We start from the raw sequence: 25,888 nt of genomic DNA on the forward strand, positions 1-25,888 counted from the left end.
TGAACACAAAATAAAAGATTAAATTAAAGAGAGAAATAATTATATATGTAATGTTAACCCTCAGCAGTGCAGGCAACTGTACACTACGACTGCTCAGCTTCATCCGGCATTAGTGCAGCGTGAGCTCAGAAATGATTAAAGAGTGGAAATAAAGTCGACAATATGATAATGTAACTTGGCAAGAAAACTATATCAGAGCGCTCTAGCGGGCCACCAGGGACCACACCCCACTTAACCAGCTTGTCAGCACATTCAGGAGTACCTCTCCCCCACATGCTCATGCTGACAATATCTCTCCTCCCAAGTGCTCAATGTGAGGACTAACCAACAGGAAGAGGGTTTTCTCTTATTATATGTGACGTGTAAACCGGAAAAAGGGTTAGAGGGAGTCTCTTCTGTTCTACTGTGATACTGGATTTCCGAATGTGTTTTTCTTTCCAGATTTTTCAATGAAAGGGATTCACACTGAGATGTGTAAAATCATTAGCTTTGCTTCAGCAGAGAGCTTGTAAGGGACACGACTTTGGTTTTGCTGATATGAATGAGTGGGTGTCTGATTTTAAAACTGATCATATAGAATTGAAAGGTAAAGCAGAATAAAACCTCGCTCCACTATTCATCTATTAGTTCACTGGGACTGAATGATGTCAACAGTTGTTGTTGCATCATTTACCAGAATTACAAGTCGCCACAACAAACATTAAGTACTTATCATCTCATTTCACAAGCAGGTGTTCAAACCTCTCCACAGGAATCAGTACTCAGGAATATGAAAGCTGAAAGGGCCTTGAACAGTTGTCAGGTAAGAGTGAAAGGCACTATTCGTCCTTCAAGTTAAAGTGTAACATTTACAACCTAAAATGAGCACAGTCAGGAGCACTCTCCTCCACAATAAAATACTATTGCTGTTGACCTGTTGGGTGAGCTTAAAAGAGACTGTCCTCTTGTGCTGTAAGATCCATTTTCCTTGGGCAGTTGCTTAGAGGAAGGAAATGTCTGTCCCTCTGTTGCATGTAGGGCTCGGAGATACGGCCAAACATTTTATCTACATACAGATAATTGGTCCTGAGTGAAGGTTGTGGTTTGAAACTCTTCTTTATGAGCAGAGAATGACACTTGATAAACAGCTAATATTTGAATGGATCAATTATGTTTTTTACCACCTTACACAATGCATTACCATTACATTGATATATATATGTATTTTGTTCAAAGCACCAAAGCCTCTTACAGCTGCTTACCTGACTGTAGACTCTGTATCTGCTGCAAGCGTCTCTAAACCAAACCTATAGCAAATAATATATATTGAAACAGCCGTTCAACACTGTATGTGTGCTTCCGAGTTCTTATCAGCAGCTATAAATAACAACAGACGGACCCTTGACTCCCATCACCTCTGCAGGCCCTGTAGATCCTCGGCTGCTTGCTCCAGCCTCCTGCTCCTTCCAACCGGGCAACTGACAACGTGCCCTTGAATGGACCACCTCCTTAGCCACCGCCACGCCAGCTACCCTCTTCTCTTTACCCCCCTGGCTTTACAACTGTGCTGCCATCTGTCCATAGCCCCACTGCCTCAGGGACCGAGCCACAATCAGGACACCCAGCTAACGACTCTCATGGAGAGAGCGAGCTGAAGACGAGCGGAAGGAGTGTCAAAAGAAAGAGTGGGAATGAAATAGAGAGGCTAAGATCAAGAATGGAAGTGGTCAGCTAAGGTGGTTTTATAAAAGGCAGGGTAGACGGAATAATGAACACGTACACAAAATGACAATATTCAGAAGGTCAGGAGCAAGAGCAAAATCCACATAACATGGAAATGAATAATAACTGAAAGCCGTCTCTTATAAAGTGTTCTATTTCTAGCAAATTTATTCTTCCTATAACAATATACTTCATTAGCAGGGGAAAGACTAGTCTATTGTACAAAATTTCCATTTTACATTCTACGCTGAGTAGAAATGAAATGAAGTAAAAAACATCATATTTAACTGAGCGGTCTTCATTAGCTCTAATAAATAAGTCCTGGCCTCAAGTAACTGTTTTCCTGAGGTAAACAGATGACTCATCCGCACGTGGACGTTGTGTAGTGCAATTTGTCTGAGAACTGATTTCTGGGAGGACAGGATATCATGGTGTAAGGCCACATGAGTCGGCAAAGGTCAAGCCTCCAGATCATCTATGTGAATACCGCCGAAGTGTGAAACTCCAGTGTGTGGGCTACTGGCATCAAGACTGTGAAATGATGTCAGCGAGGCCAGCAGCCAATAGGAAGTGCCCGAGGCCCTTGTTTGTTACCATATGTTGGTGTTGAGAATGAGGTCTGGGGGGTGACTTCATGTGTAAGCCTTTGCTGCAGCCTCCCAGATCCAAGGGCGGCTTCCTAACTGCTATATTGGTTAGTTTACACTTTCTGGACAGATCGATGTAGCACAGAGAGGCGGGGTTTCGCAGGAAGGATCTCTGTGACGGTTCTAACAGAGATAAGTTGTATTAGTTAACATCAAGTGCATTTTAATATCTGTGTGACATTTGACCGTAAAACAAAAAGTCAAGATCAGTTAGTGCGACTCAGCTCCAAAGGGGAGCTACAGAAAATAGTTCATCTTTGAAAAAGAAAACCTCCTTGTGACGTCCCCAAGGTTTAGTGGGTTCACCTGAGAAACGATATCTCTGAACGGACAGCCTTACCAATTCTGTTCAAATTGTTTTGGAGATTATATTGTACCGTATCTGAAGTATCGTATCAATGATAGTGTGGAGTATCATATCGTATCCTAAGTATTGTATCATAGCATATCATATCGTATTGTAACGTATCTCACTCTCAAAAATCTGACAACTTAGGTGCAATACTATATCACTACAATACCTCTTTAAAACAAAGATAAAGCATCTTCATATACCTAAATAACATCAACGCACAATGTCTGAGATATAACTCTGATGTTGATGTTATGAAGTTCATGAATAATAATTTTGGTTTTCATTCTCTAAAGACCCTTCAATATTGTTTTCTCAACATCATTTCCTATGTGTATATTCATGACTTAAAAACATCCCTAGCATTGATAATAATATTATTTATTAGCTCTTTTCTTAAAAATGCACCAAAGTGCCCAACAACAGCAATGGTAAAAATAGGTATAATAACTGCTTATACAATAAGAATAATAACTCCAGACACACACATGCACAAGCACACAGTGCATATACACATGTAGATCCAGACACTGTCCCCTCTTCATCGCCTCTGCTTTACAACAAAACAAGAAGAGGCTAACGGTGAAGCTCCCACTGCAGCCATCACATCCTCCCAGTGGGCCAAAATGTCCTCGCTGAAAGTGCTTTTCCTGTCACCATCACAGGGCGAGCCTTAGAAAATATCAGTCCAACCTGCTCCCCCAACAACAACCCCCACCATTAGAGGAAGAGGAAGATCCCGACTGTGTCCAAGAACACAGCCCGCCCATTGTAAAGCTTTCAGCTACGTTCCTGCTATGAGAGATCTCATCTTATTCCATGAAAAGGCTCCTTTCCAATCAGGTAATGGACGTCTTGGTTCAGCCTTCATACCTTAGGCTGTTCCCGCTGTCTATCACATTAATCTAACAAGCTGCGAGATTCATATTGACACATTCAGTTCCGTTCATATATTCAAAAGGGCTGCTTGCAATGCAGGCGCCTCTTTACAGAGAGGCTTTTTACTAATTATAAAATGACACTTTTAGACGGCGCTGACAAAATAATTTAAAAAAAATTCTCAGGAACCAATAGGTCAGTGTTTGTATCAATTCATCCCAATCTCCTACTTACCCATTTTGAATTGCTTGGGATAATAGCAAATGTAAATTATGTGAGCAGGCGTGGGTGTTTTCAGTCAACAAGGCTAGTTAAAGACTCAGGTGGGTGAGTGACGGTGTGTTATTTACTCTAGTTATTTCCACTGAATTGGGTCAAAGCTTGAAAAATTCAAACAGAGCGTAACACTGAGAGTGTGCACGAGAGTGAGAGAGGAAGCATATTAGACACATACTCACTCCAGCCATGATGTGTGTGAGCTGCAGTGTGCATGTTCTAGTTTCTACACTTGCTTCTGCAGCTGGTAGCTCAGTTCCACCGGGCTCCAGTCACTCTGGAGGAAAGGAGCAGTCGAGACAGTGGTACGTTCACAGAGCACACATCCCTGCTGCTAGCACTGTAATCTGCTAACAGGTTCCCACAGCAAAGGATGCTACTCACTCCCACTTGCGGATTCCCTCAAGTGTGCAGCTGTGGAACTAGAACAGGTTTGCCGTGTTGCACAGTCGAGTGCAAATCTGATACTCCTCATCAAAAGCACAAAAATTTAGTTAAAAATATCATGACGTTTTTTGTAATCATCTTATTGTCCGAAAAGCTGCATTTATCCCCTGTGTTGGACCTGAAGTCGATCATGCAGGGGCCAGGATGAACAGTGGCCAGAAGCTCGTTTTGCGATGCCAGACTGTGCAGACACGAGTCAGTGCACTAACTGTCCGCTAACCTCATTCATCACAGATACATGGATACACTTGAACAGTCCAGACGTTACATGCATGGTCGTATTTTCCTATACAAAGATGTACGTAGGACATATCCGTGTTTCAATGACGATGTTTCTACATCTACAGCAGCTTAGTTTAAATTCTGTATATCATGCATGAAAATAAAAATAGGAAAACAATTGTTTTGATAAATGCTTTAGTTAGGTTAGAGTAAAATATTAGTCACCTCACCAGTAAAGCCTGGTGTGAGAGGCGTCTGGTTCAGATGGCAGACTAGGAAAGTGTCTAGTTACTGCTACACATTCTCTTGTGTGACGACACAAGCTGCAGTCGTGCTGACGTTTCCACAGTGAAAAGGACAGTATCTGGTGGCCGGTTTGGGCCACACAGACAACTCTGTGTTGATGGAGGAGATGCTAGAAGCCACTTACCCATCAATTACGATCTCAAACTCTGTACCACAGGCTTGGCCACAGTTCCAGTCACAGTTTAAAAGGGATTGGATTGGGACTTTTGGCTCACGAAGATGAATGGGATAATCAAATGAAATGGAAATGTATGCCTGTATCTGCACAATGTGCTTTCATCAATAACGTGTCATCAGTACAAAAAAAAAGGAAAATAAAAAAATGACTGGGCCTGTTTCCCAGCAGGAAACCCGGACAGACTCATCAGCACACAGACCACAGCTCTGCAATGCAAAGGCTGGTGCTGTCCATGGTGCTGAGACTCACTCCGCAATTCTACAACGAAGACTCAAGTCCAAACTCACTCCCTATTCCCACTCAAATAGCAAGGTCAAATTCTTACAGTTAAAACATTTAGAATAGTTCCCACAAAAACAGAAGAAGGTGGATTCGGCCCTAGTAGATTCTAAGAGACTCTATTCTCTTTGTAGCTCACACACAGCTCCATCAACAAAATAAAAAAAGCTTTGATTTATTTCCCATTTATAATTGTATTCCTTCTAGTGCAGTTATCTGATCTGGCTATGCATTTCATTTACTATCTCCTGAGAGGCCCTGACGGAGATGCCCGATAACACTGTGAAGTAAGTGCCTATCAAACAGTCACTCCATGGACGGCCTCCCTCAAACCACTTCCTGTCAGCCTGCTGTAACGTCTGTCCTCCCCTCACTTAGCCCCCTGGGCTTTACCTGCCTCAGGTTTCTCTCCTCTTTATGTTTCACTCCGTCCTTAACCTTCCTTGTCTCCCTAGTTTCCAAGTCCTGGGAATCCTCTGTGTCCTTTTCATCTATCCCTTATTGAATCAGGCAGGTTTGTGAGGACGGAGGGACACTGCAGCTACAAACAGGTGAAGATACAATATATATATCTGTGTGAGTGTGGGACGAGGAGGGGGAGGCAGTTTGAGTGCTGTGGTTCATACAAACTTATTGACCCTGGAGAGGTGGGAACAAGAATGATGAATGGGACTTTCTTGACTTATGGAGCCTGGTCACGTTATCAATTGAGCGAAACAACTCAGCTAATATGAACCTTTCTAAGATCAGAAAACCTATTTTTTTAACAACCCAGACATTAATGTGCATCTATATTTTACATAAAACATTTATTTACAATATAACATTTTCTATATTATTTATTTAAGTTCTATATATTTGATGGTATTTTACTTTTAAAGTGTTGGTCCAATATGTTTCCAATATTCTGCGTATTCTACTTTCTTTTCACATGATATTGTACCGTACAGAATGTAAGTATACTACGAGCAATGTAAAACCAGAGTCAAATTCCTTGTATGTGTACACATACGTGGCCAATAAAGACAATTCTGAAAATGTTCATAGTTAAAACTGTAAAATATTCAACCTCAACTATATTTCGTAGTGTTTGATACCAACATATTAGGTATACTATATATCTAATGGTCAATATATCAGTATCACCATTGTCCTCCAAAAAGCCAAACTAGTTGGGCTCTGCTCATCAGATATATTTTGTCTTGTGTCGTACCGCCATGTCTGAAATCAGTATTTTCATATTGAGGATGACTGAGTTGCTTGTTACATCAAACCAACACAGAATTATCATCATGTGCACAAAGCCATCATATGATAAAAGAATGAGAGTGTAGAAACAGGGGTGAAACAAAACCTTAGCAAGGAGAACAAAAGGGTAAAAAAGAGGAATTCAGTATTTTTGATTTTACTGTCACTTTAAAATCTAGAGGATCCGGGGCCAGATACTGGAGCTGATGCAAAGACTTTCTGAATCAGGACCACACAGCCCCTGCCTCTTTGTTAATGGCCTCCTATAGGTCCATCATCTCAACGTAGCAAGTTAGCAATTAGGACAACTTCTTGGCTTTCTTTCAACGCAGGCCGCTGCCCCCTCGCTGCACCCCCCCCCTCTCTCTCTATCTCTCTCTCTCTCTCTCTCTCTCTCTCTCTCTCTCTCTCTCTCCGTGCTCTGTTTCCCTCTCTCCCATCTCCTCCCTGCCTCACTGACTCAGTCGCCTCCTGACCTTTTTTCTCCAGCTTCTTTTCTTCTCCTTTCCTCTAAAATGTGTCTCCACTGCTTCCCAGACAAGATGCCCAGAGGAGTTTCCTCTCTCAGCTCTTTACTCTTCACACCATCAAGCATGCAACTTCCTGATCTCCATTTAACCTCAGCCTTTGGAGGGTAAATAGCTCCATTACATGCTGCTTTTATGCCTGGGTCTCTGAAAGGTGTGCCGGGCTGCTCGGGTCTTCCTTCTCTGTGAGCTGTCTGTTCAGCTGCCTGAATGTCAGCTTTGAGCACATTCCGGCTGTGATTTTTCCCCTTATTTCATATTTTTTTTCTTTGTAATATAGCACACGTCTGCACAGACCTGCCAGTTCTCCAGCAGATTCATGCGCACATGAATGCACAGTCCAAAAAAAGCACACAGGTGCACGCATGCAAACCACAGCTGCAGCAACAAATGGCTGCAACACTGTCAGAACTCCTAATCTGCTCTGGCATCCACAGGGAGCAGGCATGATGTCAGGCTTTTGTTGTTGTCGTCATTTTTGTGCTCCATTTTCATGGGCGGCTGGAGGAGAGGGGAATAAAATCCTATTATTAACACACAAATTAAATTCATTATGGAGCAGAGTTGGACAGTATAGTTGATATTTGTATCTACCCTGAGTAGCACTAACACAATCCAACCTGTGTGGAAGCTTCTACCAGGTTTTTCATCTCATTCATTCAGTTATCATTCCGTTATTTCCATTTACTTTTTAATATCAAGTGTTATTGAGCATCTTTCATCTCATCGCCCACTCCTACCAAATACAGTAAGCTCTGTAAGTATAAATGACTGAATGAGTCATTGCCTGCGACAATGTGCTGGCAGATATGCATCACGAACGCAGTGTGACTCCTGTTGGAAGATTTGCTTCCCACAGTCTCGACTACATCAATTAATAATAAACAACAATATAAATAGAGAGATTCCACGATGCTAAGCAAAGGCCACAGGGAGGTTTATCTCTGACTCTCCATGGCTGATTATTCCTTCTTGGCCTCTGTGGGCACCTCTGTCCATCATGGAGGAGGAAGGAATATCTCCCCAGTGGCCACTACATGTATACTAACAGGTGGCCTTGACTGACTCACAGTCCCTTAGGGTTGACCATGACGAATAGGTCGTGACTGTGGCGAGGATTACAGCTACGCTTACTGAAAACAGGAAGTAAGGATCAAATTAGGCTAAGTTTGATGCCGGTGCAGGTGGCTCCTCCGAAGAGCAAATCGAGCTCCTGTATATCTGCACTGTCTATCACAATGAAACTGTAATCTTGTCTGTGTGCGTGTGGCTTGATGTGTTCTGGTGTTTTTACTGTGTTCTCCACGATGACAGCAAAAACTGAATCAAAAACAAAAAGAAGCCAAAAGCAGGTGATTGAGATTTCAATGCGCCCAATAAATGTATTAAAAACAGATTGTTTTGTCTTCACAAGGTCATGACATGTTGATGAAGGTGTTGTTTTCATTATGTGTTGTTTTGTCAATCCAACAGTCCTGAGCTCAGTTTACTATTGAGAGGTTCCGATAACATTTTTGCCTTCCATATACGATACCTGGACTTTGCGTGTATGCAGATACAAAGTACTGATCCGATAACAGTCCATAAAACAAAAATAACAACTTACATCACGTCTTTTAACAGCTGTATCCTACTAGCTCCAAATATGTGATGATTGCTATTATTCCTGTATGACCCGGCTCAGGTTAAACCCTTTGAAAAACAAATACATACAAAGAATCAATGCTGTATATCTTCTTCTATCATCTAGTTTGACATTTATAACTAAAAAAGAACACAAATCCTTTTTTCCCATTCACCTTGGTAAAGTCCTTGTGCTCGTTCATTCAATGGTTTCTTCAAATTCTTCATGAGATTGCTCATGGTGTTATTGGCATCACTAGTGCTACTAGAATGTACTTGTGGGACTTTCCAGCATGAAATATGATCAAATTGCTGACATTTCATTCAGCTCTGACTGACACTGAACTACCGGATTTCACTCTGTCTTTGCTGCTCTAAAGACAGTACTCGTCTGTGGCAGCGTGACTGATAGTTTGGAGCGGCAGAGAAGAAGTGATTTCCAGGAAAAGAAGTTACAGCTTTCTCTTGGTGAAACGAATAAACTTAAAAGACGTGATTGATACATAGATTCACACACTCTTTGTGGCCTGGTCCAGCATTTTCAGCCGGATCTGATGCATTTCCAATACTGTTATAAATATCAGAACATCTCTAGTTTGCACTGATACAAAAGAGTGATGAAGCAAATTCCAATAATCAAAAAGCTGCAACTTTCTCTCAAACACTGACAATTTATACGTCAGCAAAAAAAGTAGCCGATTTATTTTTGATTAATCAACTGATCAACTAATTATTACATTTTTAATTAGGGGGAATTTACTTTACAAAACAACAGTGCTATAGCCTGTGTATAACGAAGCCATATTAAATATTAACATCAGTATTTGTCCCACGATACCATGCATCAATCCCTGTAGAGACAACAGTAAATCCAAGTATTATTGTAACTTAACTGTAATTTAGAAAATCACTTCAAATCTCCCCCTTAGACACTTAATACTTGATTTGAATTGTTTGAGGTGGGTTCCTGCTTCGTTATAGTGACGACATGGACACACACACACACGCAGCTTGGTGTCATTCTGAGATATTTACAGACTCAACTGTAGGAGAGGAGTTATTTTCTGGTGTCTGATTCTCACTTCCGCTCACGTTTTCAGAACGAAAACAACTTCTCACTGCGTTGTTCTCCCGCTGTTTTATTCACCCACCACATCCCTGGAGGAATGCAACAAGTTCACATCCTGTCTCCGAACTAAAGAGGATGTTAAAAAATCAATCTAAAAGGCTGGTAAGGTAGAGAGCCACACCAAACACCACTATAACCACATCGCTCCCTCTTACACCGTTGAGGGTCCTCGAAATGCCTCATTATAGAGCGGACAAAAAAAAAGATGCTTCTAGTTCACGGCCTGTCAGGATCTAGCTGGCCTCTGTGTTTCTGCTCCATCTTTAACTTTTCTTAAAGATGGCGCCTAGAGAACGGATAGGGATACTCGTTAGTGATTCAGATTCTCTTAAAGACAGAGCTGGGGACTGGACAAGAAGGTTCAGTGTCATTAGTATATATGTAGGTATGCTCTTTATATGTCTGCATCTTTGTCACTGTTTCATGCCACAGTTGCTCATTCAGGAGTTAAAACTGATTTCTTTTAAATCCATGGAGCTTGCGTAAGTAGTCCCTGTGGTGTTAAAACCAGTATGTGTACATTGTTACACCGTCATTCTAAACAAAGCCATGTTAAATGGGGAGCACATTATATAAGAGCGGTTGACTCACAATTTCCCATACGAGCGAAGTATTATGCACAAGACGGGTGAGTCATCGTCACGGCCTGATATCAGCTTTCACAAGGGTTTGGTAAGACAAGGAGAGGGGTGGGGGGGCTTTACTTATACCTGCAATCCTCAGAGATTCTTCTGATGTCTGATCCGAGAGGATTATCCAGCTATCAGTGAGACCAGCAGAGGAGGATGAGACCTTAAAAAGCCACTGATCAGAAGTAACTGGTGGCGAGACGCTGTTCTGTAACTGGACACATTGGGTCCAACTGTTCACGGGTTGAAGTCGCCGTGTGCAAGGTGACTGATCCCTGTGAGCTCCAGGGACAAAGCTTTTCATTGATCTGACTTTCCAAACAGGGAAAAAATATTTTCTTCAGGAATTACTGCAGAGGGAGGAGAAGACATTCACAGCAACAGATACAGTAATTGTGAAATACTTTGTTCAATATTCCGATAGTTGATGAACAAAAGTTTATTGATCGCTTTGACTTTTTTGACAAACTCAGTTTGTTATTCAGCAGGACAAACTTCTGCTAATTCCCACAAGGAGAACATGCTGCTTTTCTTTTACCATATTTTAGTTTTAGTTTCAATCTTAAGAAGTCCTCTATAACTCTGGTGTAACGTGCACTTTTTACTTGTGACATGTTATAGACTGTTCATCTATCCATAATCTACACTGTCATCGAAGGGCTGTGGGGGCCACTTGAGCCGACCCAGTGGGCAATAGCTGGGTACACCCTGGACATGTGCACTGTGTACTGCAGGGCCAGTATACAGATATGTCAGATACGTGCACACACCCAAAGATGTAAACTGGGATTTGAACCATGAACCTTATAGGTCTAAAGATCGCACCACAGACTACAACATTAATCATTTATTTTAAAACCAACTTCAACAGGTTAAGTAATGACACTGTATTATGAATCTCAGAATCTGAAATTAAGGCCAGATTCATTTATCTATTTTTTATCTATTGAGACACAGAACTCAGATGATATTGTCTCTGACGACATTGTTTATTTAAAATTCTCTATTGAACTGTTGTACATGTGCAATATTTCCTAATAAAATAAAATCACAATATTACATTTCATCTGCACCATATTTACATTGACTTATACTGATACTCCCACTCAACTTGTCCTAATATGCATTTGATACAGCTCTGTTTCTCTGGCTGTGTCCATTGTTCTGCAGGACAGAAGGATGTATTTATGGAGAGAAGCCACAGGGACAGCCCTGCTAGGACCTGCTTCCTGTCCGCTAAGCTTCAAGGTGTCCTCTCCACATCATTGCCTCGGTCGACAGTTTGCAATGACTAAGAGGAAGTTTGAGTGAAAGTGACATTTTATTAGCGGGAGAATCCAAAAGGGCCCTCGTCTGGACAAACTGACTAAACAAGTTTTTTTTCTCCTGCACCTGTTTCCAGATGTATGCTCCTAAACAACTTTAATATATGCCTGTAAATCAAAAGCTGGAGCAGGAGCTCTCAATTCTTTTCCACAAGAGTAAAACGTTACAGCATCAATAGGAGAAAACAATGAGCAGGAACACATTGAAATGTTTTTTTCTTTGCACTTAATAAAAAGGGGATTGTTAGGACAAATGGATTGAGACTTTTACAGTCCCCTTGTCCTGTGGCCCCTGATTATCCCTGCACCATTATTCAGGAAGAAAAGTCAAAACCTTGCTCTGCTTCTCTGTGATGGTCAGCTGTAACTGCCGTCTCCATTGAGTATCCTCCCCAGTGTGGAGCGAGTGCATGAATACAGTGTCAGCCTCTGCAGCTGCAAGGGCCTCTGTGCTGGAGGAAAAAGACAGCCCTTGCCAAAGGATTACTTTGGCAAGGGCTGGTGTCCCAGACGCTAGCGCAGTGATGATCCACACACAGAGAGAGGGGGTGGGTGGTGTTGTGTACTTTGGGTCACCAGACACTGACATTGTCCATACAGTGACAAGTGTGTTTACTGTGTCCGTCATTTGCACAGTTATATTCACATAGTAGTAGCACGGCTGTGTGTACTTCTCCAGTGTTAAAGGCTGATGGTCACTGGAGCCCTGGTTGCTTTAGCTCTCGTGGCGCTGATCTGCCAAGCTGCTGCGTTGTTTATTCAGGTGTGTCAAAGACCCTGTGTAACATTAACACATCCACCCATGTGTGAATTAAATCGTCCACACAGGAGAGGACCGAATTCAGCGAGGGTCCATTAAAATATCTGCTGTGGGAGCAGGACAGGTGTGATTTAGAGATTAGAAGAAGAAAAAAACGCAGGATTCATTAGGGAGCAGTTGAAAGGTGAATGACACTTTTTTTTCTGAATCATTCACACGAGCATTCTCCATGTGCGTAAAACACACCATGTGTGGGAGTAAGCAATGACTCTTTCCAGGCCCACACAATATGACCATAAATAACCACACTTATGTAAAAAAAAAAAAGGACAAATCAAGCCATGCATTCGCACTGAAGCAACAGTAAGTTTGTAATTTAAGAGTGGGAGAGAGGAAATTACAACCAATATAACGAAGGCCACATGAAGTGTGTTGTCGGTTGGTTAGGTGCAGAACATGACTGCTCCCTGGCGCTCTCCTCTCATTAATGAAAGATCAATTCATTATTCCATAATGCAGAGGGAGAGCTAACAGAGCAGAGGGAGGTAATAAACACAGGCAGCAGGTTAGGAAGCACACCTGCAGGATTGATCCACCAGATTGGTCAATGGCTTTGCTGTGTGTGTGTGTGGCATGGATGTGCTGAGGCTGGTGTGTTTCCACCTATATAGGCTACATCACGTGGGAGGCCGGGGTCACTGATCACATCACAGTGATCGGTGTGTGTGTGTGTGTGTGTGTGTGTGTGTGTGTGTGTGTGTGTGTGTGTGTGTGTGTGTGTGTGTGTGTGTGTGTGTGGTGAGGGGTGGGTGGGGGTATCAGAGCAGTCAATATACCCAGAGATCAGTCTATACGCTGAGATGTGCATGTGCTTCTCTTTCACAAATGCAGCCGAGAGTCGAGGCCCATGTGTCTGCAGAATAACGAGGAGTAATGGTGGCTCGCATCAAACACAACAAATGCGCTCCAACTGGTCCCGGGGCGCACACATGCACCCGGTGTCTGAGGAGCCGAGCATGCAGCAGGACGCACCGATCAACAGATACCGTACAAGTGGGGCACTATAGTTTTTATTATCACATTAAACGGCCCCGCACGCTGGTTCCCAAACACTGGCAGCCATAACAACCCAACGCATTGGGATTCAGGCGTGCACAGCAAACAACGCACGAATCTGGAGGGGGCCACGCGTCTATATTCACAGATGCTGCCATGGTACATTAATTTTCAATTTGCACCTCCACTATTCAGATGCGGTCTCGTATCTTTACGCGCAGGGTTGGAAGCGTCCGCGCTGGTTATCCCCTGGTGCTGTGATATCCCAGTGGGGGAAGACGCGAGGAGATGGAAACCGCTGCATCGCCAAATAATAGACGGCACTCTATGAAAACACGTTTATGGCAAAAATAAAGGCGATCGAGAAATGGACGCGTCTTACCTGTGCCGTGTGCCAGGTCGAGGTCCGGTTCGGTGAGGATGTTCGGGTCACTTTGAGATCTGCCTCGCTGCAGACAGCCGTCTAGTCCATCCGATGTAGCCATGGGGAGACAGACAGCGCAGGAATCCCGAATAAAATATTGAAAACCCCCCTCAACGCGGAGGCAGGCAAGGTCAGGAGGAGGAAAAGCAACGAGCTGGTGCAGATTTAATTTGCTCTGACAACAGCCGCTTTGAGCATCTACCAGGGAGCCATGGCTGAGCAGAAATCCCGTGTGTGTATGTGTGTGTGTGTGTGTGTGTGTGTGTGTGTATGTGTGTGTGATGTGGATGATGTGGGAGGGGTGATGTGCCCCCTGTGATACTCGTCCCCGTCCAGCAACACGACCAAATATGCAACACAGCTACAAACATGCTGCACACACTGATGCATTTAATGTACCATATAAATTCAAATGCGTTGTGTGTGCAACAGTGTTCGTTTATTTAAATTCCATCTATTTCAAATCTACTATAATGGAGTGGGTTTGATACCGTCATGAAATCGCCAGATGATGTCGAGGCAATAACAATAAATTCATCCAGCATTTATGAAATGTATGACTAATGTGTTAATTGCAGTTATTTATGAGCGCACACAGGTTGGAAATCACCTTCTAATGTCATATGTCAAATAAAAAAAAATTATGTAAAAGAAAACATGTTAAAGAAAAGGCAAAATCCAAAAAGCAAGCTTTGCAGTCAAATCACTGGGTCCTATATATTTCTATTTAAATGTATTCAAATAAATTACTTCAATAGCATTAAATATAGGATGCAATGCTTCAATGTTATTTTCACCTCTGATATTAAATCAAAAATCATTTCTCCTAAAACAAAGCAGGTTCATGTCAGAGCCACTGGACATATGGAAGCAGCCCATTGGCTGGTTCGCCGTGTGACGCACAAACACGGAAGTGCTGCTCCGCCGCAAGAGAAAGATGGCGGCTCACAGGTGCGTCTCCTCGGCTCTGCTGGTGTTTGTCTGTGTTTTGTCGGTGTTCACCGTCGCACGGAGTCAAGAGACGACACCACCGGGCGGTCACGGTGCCCCCGCGACGGACGGTCCGCAAACAGTGACCGAGACAACGGGACAAACAGCCGGGCAGCCCGCGGCGGAGGAGAGGCGGTGGGAAGCGACCGAGGTGAAAGAGGCGACTCCGGATGAATCTGCAGCCGAGGAGCAGGAGGCTCCTGCCGCTGACACCGCGGCCCCCTCCGCCGGCCCCCGGCCCAAAGATGACTTCCAGGAGGAGCTGGTGATCAGACCACTGCACTCCGGAGATATTTATGCCAGCTTCCAGTTCCGCACCCTGTGGGAAACTGACTTCACCAGGGAAAACAAAGGCAAGCTAGCTGCTAACAGGCATTCTTACACATGCTGCTTAATTTGAGTCATTTATCAACAAGAGGTTTATTAGCTGCGATCATTGGCGTCAGTGACGATCACATCATTTACTGAAGATCAGCAGACCGTGTATACACCTGTAATTACTCAGATCAGTGTGTGGGTTTCCAGGTTGTGGTAATGCCTAGTTATGTGCCGAGTAATCCAGGAAGATTTGTTGTGAAGCGCGTATCGAGGCTTGTGTTGATAAAGTTTGTGGTGACGTTTAAAGCCTCGCGAATTGAAATATGAGGGGCAGCGAAACATGTATTGTCCACTTGATGGCGCACCATGAAGCTTCGGCCCATGAGTGAACCCATTGGATGGAAAGCTTCAATGCCTCATGAAGCTTCATGTCGCCATCACTAGTACTGCCTTCTTCAGAATGACACAGTTTGACCTTTAAACCTTTGTTGAAGAGCTGTAGGAAATTTTTTGCAATTTGTATTACTTATATAGCCAACACTGTTAAACTGTGAATGGAGAGATCCACAGCCCATAAATCATACACACTCCCAAGGGTTTTCCATTCTTCATTCATATACACATCAAACAAGTTGCAGCACAAAGATTTTTCTAACCAAAAACTGTGTCATGTTATTTATATTCCTCAGTGTCCCACTACCGGTTGTTCCCCAAGTCTCTGGGCCAGGTCATCTCTAAGTTTTCAGTGCGAGAGCTGCACATCTCCTTCACACAGGGCTACTGGAGGACCATGCAGTGGGGACAGCCATATCAGCCTTCTCCTCCTGGAGCTGAACTCTGGGTGTGGTTCCAGGACTCTGTCACAGAGTGAGTTCAACCCTTTGGCTGCTGGGGAAATGTTTTGTGGTTAGACTTAAGGGGGTAGTTCACAGAAAAATGACAATTCACTTTATTGTCTACTCACCACTATGCCGATGGAGGGGTGGGTGAACTGTTTGAGTCCACAAAACACTTTTGGAGTCTCAGCATGCAGCCACATCCAATACAATTGAAGTAAATGGTGACTCCTTCAAATTCGACTGAAAATGGCGTCATTTACAACATGTTCTTAGCCTGGATGTCCTATGATCTCCTCCTCGAGCCGCGTTCACATGCACACACTGCACGCAAGCTCTCGCCCAAGAGCATGCATGAATTACGCGGTAGCATCACTACTTCCGATAGCAGACATTTAGACTGGTAAACAAGTAAAGAACAATCAGAAGGGTGGCTCTGGCTGCTAAATCAAGCTCTTTTTTCAACTTGCACTTCTTTATAGACATTTCTATTCTGTAAATATTAATCTGCTTGAGAACCCATTACAGCATGTGTTGAGTGGAAATCATCACTATGTTCGCACTGGGAAACATTAGTTTATTATTCTATTTATGTGAGGGGTTTTCTAGCAGTTAGTGAAAATGAGAAAAGATAGAGATATATTAACATATCATACAAACGAGTTAACATTAAAAACATAAACTACAAGAACCTAAATGGAGGATGCAGTAAAACTGTTGATTAATATTAATGATGAATACGTGAAAGGAATAAAAATGGGATAAATTGATAACTTGAAATTGAATTTACAAGGACATGAAAAAGCTGTCAAAGCTTTGCATCCGTATACCTTATAAATGACACATTATACATACAGATTTCTGACATGTTATATGTCAGAAATCTGTAAAAAAATTCATAAATTCATTTTCATCACTTTTGCTTTGCCACAATCTTCTTAACTATGTAGTGTGTGTGGCTTTTGTCTTTTTAACATCTTCCTACGGTTTTGTTCTGCTCCTCTCAGTGTGGATGAAACATGGAAGGAGCTGACAAATGTTTTGTCAGGGATTTTCTGTGCTTCACTCAACTTCATTGACTCCACCAACACTGTCCAGCCCAGTGCTTCCTTCAAACCACTGGGAATCGTCAACGGTACAGTGAGGCTCCTTCAATCTCCTTTTGGACTAACTCTCTCTAGTGATGAACCTGTATAATAGCTTGTGGACATTGTCAGGCGTGTTGGTTTATCCTAAATATGAGAAGAGTCGGACTGGTCCAATTTAAGTATTTATTGAGATGCAATGAAAGTTGAACAACATAGCTATGGACAATTATCACAGCCTAGGCTCAATCAGTTAGCAATAGGTAGTTAATAATGGCCCCGAACAGAAGGGGTTTGATATAATTATAACAGTAGATTTAATATGATTGGTTAGGAAAGATTGAAGGGGAGTCACCGCAAATCAATTTGGTTCTCCCTTATTGGTCCAAAGCTGTAGTCCACCGCCTCTTGTCAAGGAATCCAGGAAGTGACAAGAAGCCGCTCTCCGTGACGCTACTACTACTCTGATAGTTGCTAAGCAAAATGTTCTCTTCATGAAAGGCCTTGACACAGCTGATGCCATGTGAGCCATTGGAGAAAGGAATATGATGTTCCTCCTATATCCAAACAATGTCCTGTTGATGTTAACATTAGGATCCTCGAAACCAAAACAACGAAACAAAACAATGTCAACAAAGTCACTCTGTCCGACCTCCAGAACTTATCAGACAGCTGCATGAAATATATGTGATGAGAATGAATCTAAGGGAATAATGGTTCAATACCAAAAGTTAGAATTCAGAACAATTATAAGATTAATTATTAACACTATGCAGCAAGGGTTATTTATAAATCATTTGTATAAAGGCCTTATACCTGGCCCAACCTGCTCAAGACCCCCCCCCCCCCCCCCCCGTCTTTATTGCAAATAGTACAGTCAGACCCCAGACCCACACAACAGCTAAAATATTGAATTCTCACAACATCAGCCCTTTTAAAGTGCAGCATGCAGGTGCTATAGATACTGCCCATGATACATTGTATTAGTAGAGACTGAGTGTTTTGTTTTTTGGGTTGAACTAGAAGTGACGGACCATCGCTTCCTCCGTTATGCCACCCTCCCACGAGAGATTGTTTGCACAGAGAATCTGACACCATGGAAGAAACTCTTGCCATGTGGATCCAAGGTGAGTGTGTATTATAGACTGTATATTTACTGTATATATCAGAACTATAGATGTCAGCGTGTGCATCTATAGATGACACAGGAGCTTGAATGTCACGGCAGCTGGCTCACTTCCCTCTTCTCTTTCATTACGTTGCCATGTCTGCAGGCCGGTCTCGCTGTCCTGATGAAGTCAGAGAAACTCTTCCACAGCAGTTTTCATTCCCAGGCAGTGCACATCAGACCTGTGTCTCCCACGTCCTGGGAGCTACGACAGACGCTGAACGTGGTCTTTGACCTGCACACGTCTGGACAGGGCAAACGAGGTGAGGAAGCCGAGCTGTGTTGTGTCTCCTTCATCAGTAGGACTGAAGAGTTTGATAACATCTTCCCGGTGTTAGTTAATTCAAGGTGTTTGCTCCTTCAGAGTGGTCTCTGTTCAAGATGTTCTCTCGGACCCTGACAGAAGCTTGTCCACTGGCCTCCTCCAGTAAAATCTATGTCGATGTCACAGACAACCCTCAGGTCTGATTTCCTCAATATACACTTCACTCTTAATTGATTATTTTCCTTAATATGAACTTTACAGAAAGCAAAATATATTTTGTTTTTTTTCATCTATCAAAGCTTAGGAAATATTCAATAGTATTTGAAACAAATCTAACTGATTATAATTGCAATATTTGTTATATCTGATCATCTTTTAACAGATTATCTGCCAACATTTTGCTTGAGACAAACATGATGTAATTTTGCAGGGGGAGCAGTTTGAGCTGAGCCCGGCCACGCCCCTGCTGAGCCAGGAAGTGGTGCTGGGGGACAGACGGACCTTCTCTGTGTACGATCTGACCCAACAAATCACTTTTGGCACCGTGCGCTCTCTCAACCTGCTGATCCGCTGGAAATCCAGTGAAGGTGAGTGAGGACTGCGGATGGTGACATTTCGCCTATTTGTTTCCAGTGTCGTGGTTTATAAAGAGTCCATGTTCATTTGTCAAACTTTGGGGTCAAACCTTTTAAGTTAAGATGATTTGTTTTTTAACAAAGTCGAGATGAGAAACAACCCGGAGTCCGGTTCTTTACCTGTTTTGCATCATAATCTCAAGCTCCACCTCTAAATTTAAACATCAGCAGCATTTTAATATCACATTTCCTGTCTCTGCTGTGAAGTTTCCCACATGTTGGTCTATTAAATCTCTCCCTTGTCACGTGCTCTCCTCATTAGGTGACATGCTGCGTCCTCTGCTCCACGGCGAGCGCTATGTGGCTGGTTACGGGCTGCAGACGGGAGAGATCCACACGCTGATGTACAACTATCACCCGTACAGATCCTTCCCTGTGCTGCTGCTGGACTCTGTTCCCTGGTATCTCCGTCTCTACATTCACACGCTCACTGTCACCAGCAAGGGAAAGGACAACAAGCCCAGTGAGTCACTCAAAGAGAGTTTATAAAAATCGAATACGCCTCAAACGAAGTATATTCACAAAACTACATCACGTAACATTTCAGATGATTATGTGCTACAAGATGTTACCTGTTCCGTCCATGCACAGCAGAATTATATGTAAAGTGCCAAGTTTCCCCCAAATGTTGATAAAACTATCATCATGAGAAATGTCTGATCAAACATCCCAAACACAATCAAGCTTGGGGGTTACCCCTGTCCGTTGGTGTGATATCAAGATGACATAAATCTACTCAACAGATTTCCACAAGACTTAGTGGAAGGATTTCCTGTAGATCAGGGAAGAGACCATGGAATTTTGGTGCAGTTTTTTCTTTACATTTTTCAACAATTCTTTATCAATTAAATATAACAATGCAGGGAATAATTGTTTGAGTGTTAGGCCTTGGTGGAGGAATGTGCTTGACAGACTCCTGTTCTAGTTGGCATTGCCTTGACCTTAAGTAACTCTTTAGTAACTTGTTTTTAATTGGTGGCAAACCCAGTTTGTCTGACAGTACCCATTCCCTTTCCCTTCAGAAAACATTGTTACTTGTAGTTCCTTGCGGTTGTTTTTTTTTTCACCACAAGGGGGAGAACATGAGGTAAAAATCTGTCAGGTGTGTGTTGTTAAATCATTTTGAACAGCAGAGATATTTCTTCCACTTGCTGGTTAAGTTTTTTTCTCAAACATCAGTTATTTTACTTTTAAATTATTGTCACATAATAGTCACAGTGCATGTATTGCGGATAAACACCACAATAGTGAATCAGTTGTGTGGTTACCACCTTTCTCTTCCTGTGCCAGGCTACATCCACTACCAGCCATCGAAGGACCGTTTGAGGCCCCACCTGCTGGAGATGCTCGTCCAGCTTCCTCCCAACTCCGTCACCGAGGTCACCGTGCAGTTTGAGAGGGCTCTGCTCAAATGGACCGAGTACACCCCCGATCCCAACCACGGCTTCTACGTCGGGTGAGTTTCTGAAATAGATGCACATGTTGTCATTCGTGTCATTCTATGATTTTGAGCATTATAAGAGCTTTCATTTGTCTCTCACCTTCATAATTGCAAACCGGTCTCTCTTGAACATATAGGTCTTCAGTAATCAGCTCTCTTGTACCAAGTATTGTCGCTATGGATACAAACATCACTCAGGAACGCCCCCTTTTCAGCAGCTTGTAAGTATCGGTTTGTTCATTTCTGAGGAAAATGTCTTGTGACGCTTCTTATCTGTGTGTTGTTTGAGTTCCTGTTCCTATAAATGCAAATGATTCACTTTCTCATCTCCCTCCAGTTTCCCCTGTAAAGAGGAGTCCAGCTACTTTGTGCGCGTCTACACTGAGCCTCTGCTGGTCAACCTGCCAACCCCAGACTTCAGCATGCCCTATAATGTCATCTGCCTGACCTGCACTGTGGTGGCTGTGGGTTACGGCTCCCTCTACAATCTACTGACCCGGAGCTTTCAGATAGAAGAGCCCAGTCCAGGATTGGCCAAGCGGCTAGCCAACATCATCCGCAGGATGCGGGGCGTGCCGCCTCTCTGAGGCTGGACATCGGTGCCAACTGGCTCTGCTTTCAGAAAGGAAGCTTTGCTTTGTGCAAAACCACTGGTTACATGTGACATTCAGGGAAAAACTGATTCGAGCACTGGTGTGAATGTTGACTGAAGGTCAACTTCGAGGTTTTGTTTTGGAATGGAAGAGGATGAATTACAGTTTTGAACATGAACATATTCAGGATCATTTTCCTGTCGTTAGATTTCCCTCTAACGACAAAAACTGTGGAGGTTCGTTATTGTTTGAGAAGGAGAAGAAACCAAAGCTGTGGATTTTGCAGCAGTGGTAACTGCATCTGTTTTTATTGTTTGTGTTTTTATGAATGTCAGAAACCATGACTCCACTACATCTTAATATATCTCCAAAGTGTCACTTCAGCTTTTTGTTTCTGTGTGGAAACTGTGATAAAAAGATGTTTCTACAATGATGAGACTGCACTATTTATATCTCTGAGTAGAGATAGAAAAAAGGACGATCACCTTTGGTCTCATACTTCCATCCTGACCTGTGGATTCCCAGCTCGCTGTAAGGAAAGATAAAATACAATGATCCAGTCAGAACGTTACATCTTGACAAAGCTCAGGTCTGACAGGAGATCAAAAGACGGAAACTCTAGGTTTGCAGTTTCCACTGCCAAGCAAACTAAACACAGCATTACAATGGAACAATGGGGCATGTATATCCTCCTCCCTTTCAGTTCCTGGTGTGTTCATTTTACTTGACACAAGTTGTGTAATACTACAGAATATAACACAGGGCCCCTGAAAATGTGTCAATGACCAACCACATTATTTATTTGCAAGTAGGAAACACCCTTTTATTAAATGATTTAATTTGCACTAATTCTTAAAAGCATGCCAGAATGTTGAATGACAATGTCTGCAGGTCATTATAATCAACTGCCTTAAGTTTCTAACCATTAAATGCAGTTTAATTGTACCTTACAGCAGACAAGCAAGTAATGCTTGACATGCAAGTTATGTCTGTCTGAAAGTCTGTTTTGTTGCCTCGCAGAGAAGAAGTGCTTTGAATGTGAATATTTGAAGCTGCACTGTTTGTGTGTGTGTTTGTGGCAAAACTGAAACATTTATCCCCTTTTAATAAATTGACAAACATACATTTTGAGAAGGGACATTAATGCATCAAACTGCACCGGAGCCATATTACTTCCAACTGAGTGGATTTGTGTTAACAAACTCAGCCCCACTTCTGGCAGACCCCGAGAGAACCAACACTGTCGTCTCTGTATTTGGCCGGTCAGCGATTCTCAGCCCAGCACGTTTGGCAACGGCGTGGAACAAAAACAAAGGAAATAAGCAGCATTCCACATAAGTGGGGATCATATATCTGGTCTGCAGCAAACTATGTTTTCTCGCCAAACAAGTCAGTATAAGTCAGGCAGGGAATGCAGCTCCACTGGCTTAGCCTTCACACTTGTGTTCTTCAGGCAGTATAAACCCTCAGTGAAGAGTCGCTCCTCACGATTCTCTGACATATCCTTCACCTTATATATCACATATGATTTCAGACATGTACACTTCTTTATTCCCACATTTATACAGTGTAAAGTGAAATTTTGCTGTATATACAGTACAGCAATCTATTTAAGCTGCCGAGATTCTGGTGCAGCAGTGTGAACTGGGTACCAGAAGTTCTTGGCCAGTAAGAGCTTTTTGTCGTTGGCATATTTCATTATTTGTTATTGCAGCCAAGCTCTGGCCTAAAATATGCACATAAAGCAGACGCGTGAAACACGAGATCTGTGACAGGCAAGGTGATAAATGCTGATTTATTTTTATTTTTTGTAATACAAGGAAATAGAAAACATCCCATAACTCCACAAGGAATAGATATCAAAATAACTGCAGTACATTTTTCATCCATTTAGAAGGTTTAGAATATACAGTACTACCAATCGTACAGAAATCCACCGACATATTATTGACATTAAAGGATTAAGAAGGTATAAACTGATTAAGTTAATTTGTAAATATTCTGAGGCACAAAATACCCACCAATCACTTTGTAGTACAGGAAAGGAAATGAAAGTGAACCCTTTTTCTCTATAAGACAGTAATCAACAATACATTATTTCATAGTCTTTGATTTTCCAAGTGTAAATTTCATGACTTAATCAACAAAGTATTAACAAAAACGTTTTGATATTTGTGTTAACTTCAAGTACGGGTGCAGAAAAACCCTTTACAGGTCAAATACTTTACCCACCCAACCCAGAGAATGAAACTCTGTGCAAAGTGGTGCCCAGATATTTGACCAAGAAGTAATAGCAGTGAAAAAAGTTAGAAACATTCCGCATATTTCTGTGTGGCTGCGTGAAAGAAACCAAACGGGTGCCCACAGGCAGGGGAGTCGGTGGTCGTCCGCTCAGCAGGGCTCGCTGCAGGCGTGACCGCAGGTTGTCCTGCAGCACTTCTGCTCTCCCGGACACTGACCATCATGATAGCAGTACTCTGCACACATGGGGGTTCCCTGGGGCCGAGGGCAGCGGCCACGCTTCACTGACAGGACAAAAGACAGAAACACACACTCAGTCACTGTGTTCAGGTGTTCATGAGTGTCAACACATTCATGTGATCACACAAACCCCACAGGAAGCTGCATTTCCTGGGATTTCCCTGTCACTTTGTTCATATCTAACCTGTGAATGGTGCGGTGCACTGATGTCCACATCCATTGGAGCAGCATTTCTCATTGTTGGGGCAGTCACTGTCACAGGAGCAGAACTCAGCACACAGCCCTACGCCCCATTTCCTCTGCGGACACATTCCTGGCTTTGCTGGAGGGGAAGAGAAGTGAAATATACAAACAGAGAGTGAGACTTAATCAGAGAGTCTGGGACATCATGGCCTTTGATTGGGAGGAACTTTCTGCTGTGGACTCTCCAAGCTTTGATTTCCATGACACTTTAGTCACTGAGAAGGTTCTAACTGCGGAGAATGGGGTTTAAACATTTTGCCTCATGCTGAGGAACACTGACGGCTCCAAAGTCAAACACACAACATTTGTGGTCTGCTTTACGGTCTCCATCACACACACACACACACACACTTGTGTGATGGGACAACAGACTGTGAGCAGTCAGCCGCTCAGGGAAAGATCAGAGAAGGAGAACAAAATCAACAGTGGAAACATAAATGAAGCTGCGTGGTTGTCCAACAACAAACATTGACTTTTGATCATACGCTGTCAGATCACACATTAAAAACATGTTCAAACATATTGAGTTGAGTCAGAAACCAACTTACCTGTTGTTTTGACTTCAGCCTCTTCAGCAAAAGCGGTGTCAAAGTGCACATATGCACCGAGAGCTAAAATCAATGTAAAAACTGCTGGCCAGTGTTTCCCCATGTTGTTAACCTGGTGCACACAAGAATGAACTCCTGTGTGTATGTGTTTGTGTGTGCACTAATAAGCCAGTACACAACCTGCAGGCTGAGCAGCACAGTCACAGGATGCTGGGTCCTTGTGCCTGTTGAGTTACATCCTGATGATCTGCACACCTCAGGGCTCCTGATGATGTTGGATGTGAAAGCAGTTCCACTTCTTCCAGCAGCTTGAAACATGGGACTGGTGTTGGGAGGGTGTATTGTTTTATCCACATTCATCATTGTTACTGTTGAAGAATGTTTGACCATCCTTACAAATGACTGTATATGCCACTATATATTATTTATTATATCATATCTGCACAGGAGAATAGTGTCTGTCTATATTCCACAGATACTCCCTTCTCTCTCTAAGCAGGACCCAAGGTCAGGTTATAGATAAAGGACCAACCAACAGTGCATTGTAGCATCTAAGCTGAAGGACTTTCATATCTAACTCAGATGCACCAGACAGAGAGACGCCAACTTCAACTCCCACCGACTTTAACTCTTCTGTGTATTACACCAGTGGCAAGACGTAAGGACACAATGTGATTTAGGAATTCATGCTTTAGACTTAACTATCCAATAGGATTGCGGACACCTACATGTAACATAGAGATCGAGAGACTTGGGGGTGACAATTGCTTATGTTACTCTGTTAGCGTTTGTTTCGTTGTTGCACCTTCTGGTCTCCTTGATGCATCAAGTCTACAGACTGAGATCTCCTTTCACCAGCCTCTAGAAAACGTCCATAACAAATACAGTACTGTTGAAACTTCTTTTTCCAGCCCAAATAGAAATACTGAGACTACTTACTTGGGTTGGTAAAAAGTTTGTTTAAGGCTTGTGGACACTTTTCAAATATTATGTAAAAAGGATGTCAATGTTTGTGAACACACTCTGCCCGAATAGTCATGATCAATCTGGTGGGTGGATCATTTCTAGACTTTATTTCGGTGCTGTTATTAATATTCTTTGGAAATTTAAATGTTCTGCTGCTACATTGAACTTATTTGCATCCAGTTGCACAGAATTAGTCATCGTCATTTATTTTGTTTTTCATTGATAGAAAAAAAAAAACTTGGAAATGCATCTGACAGAGGTGATAATTTGTATTCTTTGAAAAAAGTGTTTAAATTGAATACAGATATATA

General features: G+C 42.6%; 3 protein-coding genes across 4 annotated transcripts in view; 1 reads left to right on the top strand and 2 right to left on the bottom strand.

The window, feature by feature from the left end:
* The window catches only part of LOC128442027 (phosphatase and actin regulator 3), a 30,880-nt gene extending 16,811 nt beyond the window's left edge, over nucleotides 1-14,069 (bottom strand). Inside the window, exon 1 of the mRNA XM_053424195.1 lies at nucleotides 13,967-14,069. Within this exon, the coding sequence (XP_053280170.1) occupies nucleotides 13,967-14,069 (103 nt within the window). The remainder of the gene's footprint in view (nucleotides 1-13,966) is intronic.
* Nucleotides 14,070-14,940: 871 nt separating this feature from the next.
* pigt (phosphatidylinositol glycan anchor biosynthesis, class T) lies at nucleotides 14,941-22,462 on the top strand. Of its 2 annotated transcripts, none has more exons than XM_053424393.1 (11): nucleotides 14,941-15,351; nucleotides 16,006-16,183; nucleotides 17,160-17,287; nucleotides 18,261-18,364; nucleotides 18,512-18,668; nucleotides 18,770-18,867; nucleotides 19,101-19,257; nucleotides 19,568-19,768; nucleotides 20,596-20,761; nucleotides 20,884-20,967; nucleotides 21,084-22,462. In XM_053424393.1, the coding sequence occupies exons 1-11, from the start codon at nucleotides 14,946-14,948 to the stop codon at nucleotides 21,331-21,333; spliced, it is 1,929 nt and encodes a 642-aa protein (XP_053280368.1). In that variant the 5' UTR covers nucleotides 14,941-14,945; the 3' UTR covers nucleotides 21,334-22,462. The 2 variants fall into 2 exon arrangements, with proteins under 2 accessions (XP_053280368.1, XP_053280369.1); XM_053424394.1 differs by having other exon boundaries at nucleotides 18,264-18,364.
* A 658-nt stretch (nucleotides 22,463-23,120) lies between these two features.
* On the bottom strand, nucleotides 23,121-24,790 carry wfdc2 (WAP four-disulfide core domain 2). Its single transcript, XM_053424395.1, has 3 exons — nucleotides 24,612-24,790; nucleotides 24,005-24,142; nucleotides 23,121-23,864 (listed from the first exon to the last, which is right to left on the bottom strand). Exons 1-3 carry the CDS (start codon nucleotides 24,712-24,714, stop codon nucleotides 23,731-23,733), a joined length of 375 nt encoding a protein of 124 aa, XP_053280370.1. The 5' UTR covers nucleotides 24,715-24,790; the 3' UTR covers nucleotides 23,121-23,730.
* Between the last annotated feature and the right edge of the window lie 1,098 nt (nucleotides 24,791-25,888).

Source organism: Pleuronectes platessa, chromosome 6 (genome assembly GCF_947347685.1).
Source record: "Pleuronectes platessa chromosome 6, fPlePla1.1, whole genome shotgun sequence".
Taxonomy (NCBI): Eukaryota; Metazoa; Chordata; class Actinopteri; order Pleuronectiformes; family Pleuronectidae; genus Pleuronectes; species Pleuronectes platessa.

Excerpts from the sequence above, each read along its gene's own strand:
- pigt (XM_053424393.1), top strand. The coding sequence starts at position 14,946 with ATGGCGGCTCACAGGTGCGTCTCCTCGGCTCTGCTGGTGTTTGTCTGT. Across the intron at positions 15,352-16,005 it reads CTTCACCAGGGAAAACAAAG|TGTCCCACTACCGGTTGTTC; the intron begins GCAAGCTAGCTG and ends TATATTCCTCAG. Across the intron at positions 18,669-18,769 it reads GTCTGGACAGGGCAAACGAG|AGTGGTCTCTGTTCAAGATG; the intron begins GTGAGGAAGCCG and ends TTGCTCCTTCAG.
- wfdc2 (XM_053424395.1), bottom strand. The coding sequence starts at position 24,714 with ATGGGGAAACACTGGCCAGCAGTTTTTACATTGATTTTAGCTCTCGGT. Across the intron at positions 24,143-24,611 it reads GGCTGAAGTCAAAACAACAG|CAAAGCCAGGAATGTGTCCG; the intron begins GTAAGTTGGTTT and ends CTTCCCCTCCAG. Across the intron at positions 23,865-24,004 it reads GTGCACCGCACCATTCACAG|TGAAGCGTGGCCGCTGCCCT; the intron begins GTTAGATATGAA and ends TTGTCCTGTCAG.